Raw genomic sequence first — 2,953 nt, forward strand, 5'->3', positions numbered from 1 at the left:
TTACAGTCTTTGAAAGTAAAGTGAGCTTAACAGCAGAAAACTAAGCTTCTTTTTGCAAAAACAGTTGGCAGATGTGACAAACTTTCCCTGACTTCCATTCTAATATTCTATAGATGCTCATGCTGTATTCACTTGTGTGATTTGGCAGCATGTTTGGATTTTAATTTGCTTCTCTAAGATATGATTTTATCTCATAATGAGTGGATCCATATGAAATTCCAGATAAATCATCGGGTTGCTTGGGTTATCTATCCATTAAAGAATATATTCCGTGTATAAATCAATCATAAGTAGGCACACTTCAAACATTCTGTAACTAGTTGCACAAGACACGGAGACGGTGAATATTAGTTGATTGCTCTTGATATTATTTTAAAGTGATTATACACATTTTAACTTGATATAAACCTAGCTCTGTACTTTATTATTTATTTATTTTTTCTTGCAGGATCCAGGGAATGATCTTTACCGCAAATCTTTGGAAGTTGCTGCTAAGGTATCACATCCAATATCACCTTTTAGCCATTTTTTATTATTATTATTATTTTTATTTTGTCTTCCCTCAATAGCAACTACTCACATAAAATAATAAACAATAGAATAAAAAAAATAGCTCAAATATATAAACATTATCAATACAAAAAAAGCATGCTTTAACTAACTACAGAACATGAAAATTACAGAACAAAACATTCTATCATTTCGACCCTCAAAACCCAGTCATCTCATCTCCCTTCAAATTAACTGGCTCCCAGTCCGAACGGAAGGGAAAAATATCCATAGGAAAATACAGACCGCTCTGTTCATACACCTGAAGCCTATACCCAGTCATCAAAGCCATGTTTGCAAGGCTGCAACCTATCAACCTCTTCTCATCCTTATCAATTCCCACAATTTTCTTTGTCTTCCACTTGCAATTTCTTCTGTCTTCTAGCTCCCAAAGCAACAGTTTTTCCGACTTGTACTCGCACGAAAACCCTAGCTTCCCATTGTACTCCATGATTCGTTTTTTCTCGTAGCCTTCGTCGCTCGACAACTCCGCTGTCGGCGTGGGAAACTCAGAGTGAGTTTCTGTTGTCGAGTCGAAGGCTAAAACTGTGTTTTTGTTCGTAAGCCAATAGACAATCCCGCCTATACAGACAGCCGGTTGATGGCCGAAAACCGTGCATTGCTCCGTTACAAGGTTCTTGGACTGCCTCCATGTCCAAAGTTTGGAATCGAAAACCTCACATATGTAACTATCTTGTCCTGATGACGAATAATGATCCTCCGAGAATCTGACTATTTGATAGTGAAAAGGTTTTGATTTAAGCACTGTCAAAGCAACTCGTTCAAATAGCTGGCCTGGCTTCCTGGGACTAGGCAATGCAACAAGTTGGCTAGTGCTGGGCTTACAAACATAGTATTGATATGACCTGTTTTCATACTTTCTACAGCACAGAATTCCTTGACTACAAGATGCCAAGATCTTCAAGTCATCCTTAAAGCATTGTATAGAAATATTATTTTGAACGTTCAAGGTTGGATTGACAGGGACAAATTCGGATAGATGGCGATTTCCTTTGACTGTTTGAACAAAATATCCAAAGATATTTCTCGTTTTCTGACTGTAGGTTTGCATGAACTATGGGTCGTTGATGAGTTCCTTCAATTCCTTACTAACAACCTTACAGGTATCCATTGTTTCTAAGGTTGTTCGAGTCAAAATCTCGAAAAGGACATCAGACATCATTGTGACAGAATAGAAAATTTACTCTCCCTACCTGTGTATTAACAAATTGTGTATGTGTTAATTGGGATGAAATAGATATGCATATATATATAGGACAGTCAGAAGTATAATCCCATTAGGTTTAGGAGAAGGAAAGTTTAATTAGGAAAGTAATAGTTAAATTGAATCCTTTTAATTTCCAAAAAGGAAAAGGAAAGAGTGAGTAATTAAATTACTTGGCAAGCAAGCAACACTAGTACAATATCGGAGTTCCTGTTCCCAAGCAGGTTGTAGAGACTGGAATTCTCCTAGTTCTTGTAAAGAAAGTAAAGAAAAAGGTTTACATCGATCTCATAATTGTAATTCTTTCTCATTTATTATGCACTCTACTCATATCTTGTTATAAGTTAATATGAAATATTGTTTTTAATTTGTTGGAGTTTTGGTTATTTATACTTGTTAGGTGTATCAAAATTTAATAAATGGAGTTGGGGATTATTAGAACACAAAACACCATTCTGTATTATTATTATTATGCTCTTCGAATGATTTTGTCGGGCAAAACTGGCTCTCGTGTCATGTTATTTATGATCTGGCAGCATATATTTCACCTTTCTTTCTTCTGTTTTAGGATTCTGCCATTGCTAATATTAATTTCTTATTCTAATATTATTATTCATTTGAAGGGTCAGTTATATATATGAACATTATTATTGTTGTTAGTATTTGTAGACTAACCTAAAATATTTTCATATCAAATTTAAAAACATAATAAGTCTCAATAGAATCTAGGTTATATCCTTGATTTATGTCTCTCTTTTTGTATGCTAATAAATGTATACATCTTACTTTTCGATGTTATTAGACAAAATTGTCCTTGTTACATTCTTGTTAGACAAAAATACCATTCCACCATTATAACTCTATAACCTTTTAATCTAACATTGATGACTTCATCATTATTACCATACATCTATATTTATCATATATATTTTTTATTCTTGAATTATCATTTTATTAAAACTATTATATAATTAATTTAATTGTATTTAAAATTTTGAAAGTTGTTGAATTGTTTCAACTAAATATTGACAGTGTTGATGAGTGATTATATTGGTTGGGTTTCAAACTATACTCACATAAAATAATAAACAATAGAATAAAAAAAAAAATAGCGCAAATAAAAAAAAATAGCGCAAATATAAAAACAGTCAGATCAATACAAAAAAATCATGCTTTAAC

General features: G+C 32.9%; 1 protein-coding gene across 1 annotated transcript; it reads right to left on the minus strand.

The window, feature by feature from the left end:
* Window positions 1-709: 709 nt before the first annotated feature.
* On the minus strand, window positions 710-1,732 carry LOC109182600 (putative F-box protein At1g19160). The gene is made up of 2 exons (XM_019332749.1): window positions 1,672-1,732; window positions 710-1,566 (listed from the first exon to the last, which is right to left on the minus strand). Exons 1-2 carry the CDS (start codon window positions 1,730-1,732, stop codon window positions 710-712), a joined length of 918 nt encoding a protein of 305 aa, XP_019188294.1.
* Window positions 1,733-2,953: the final 1,221 nt, after the last annotated feature.

The sequence above is a fragment of the Ipomoea nil genome, unplaced genomic scaffold, assembly GCF_001879475.1.
Source record: "Ipomoea nil cultivar Tokyo-kokei standard unplaced genomic scaffold, Asagao_1.1 scaffold1074, whole genome shotgun sequence".
Taxonomy (NCBI): domain Eukaryota; kingdom Viridiplantae; phylum Streptophyta; class Magnoliopsida; order Solanales; family Convolvulaceae; genus Ipomoea; species Ipomoea nil.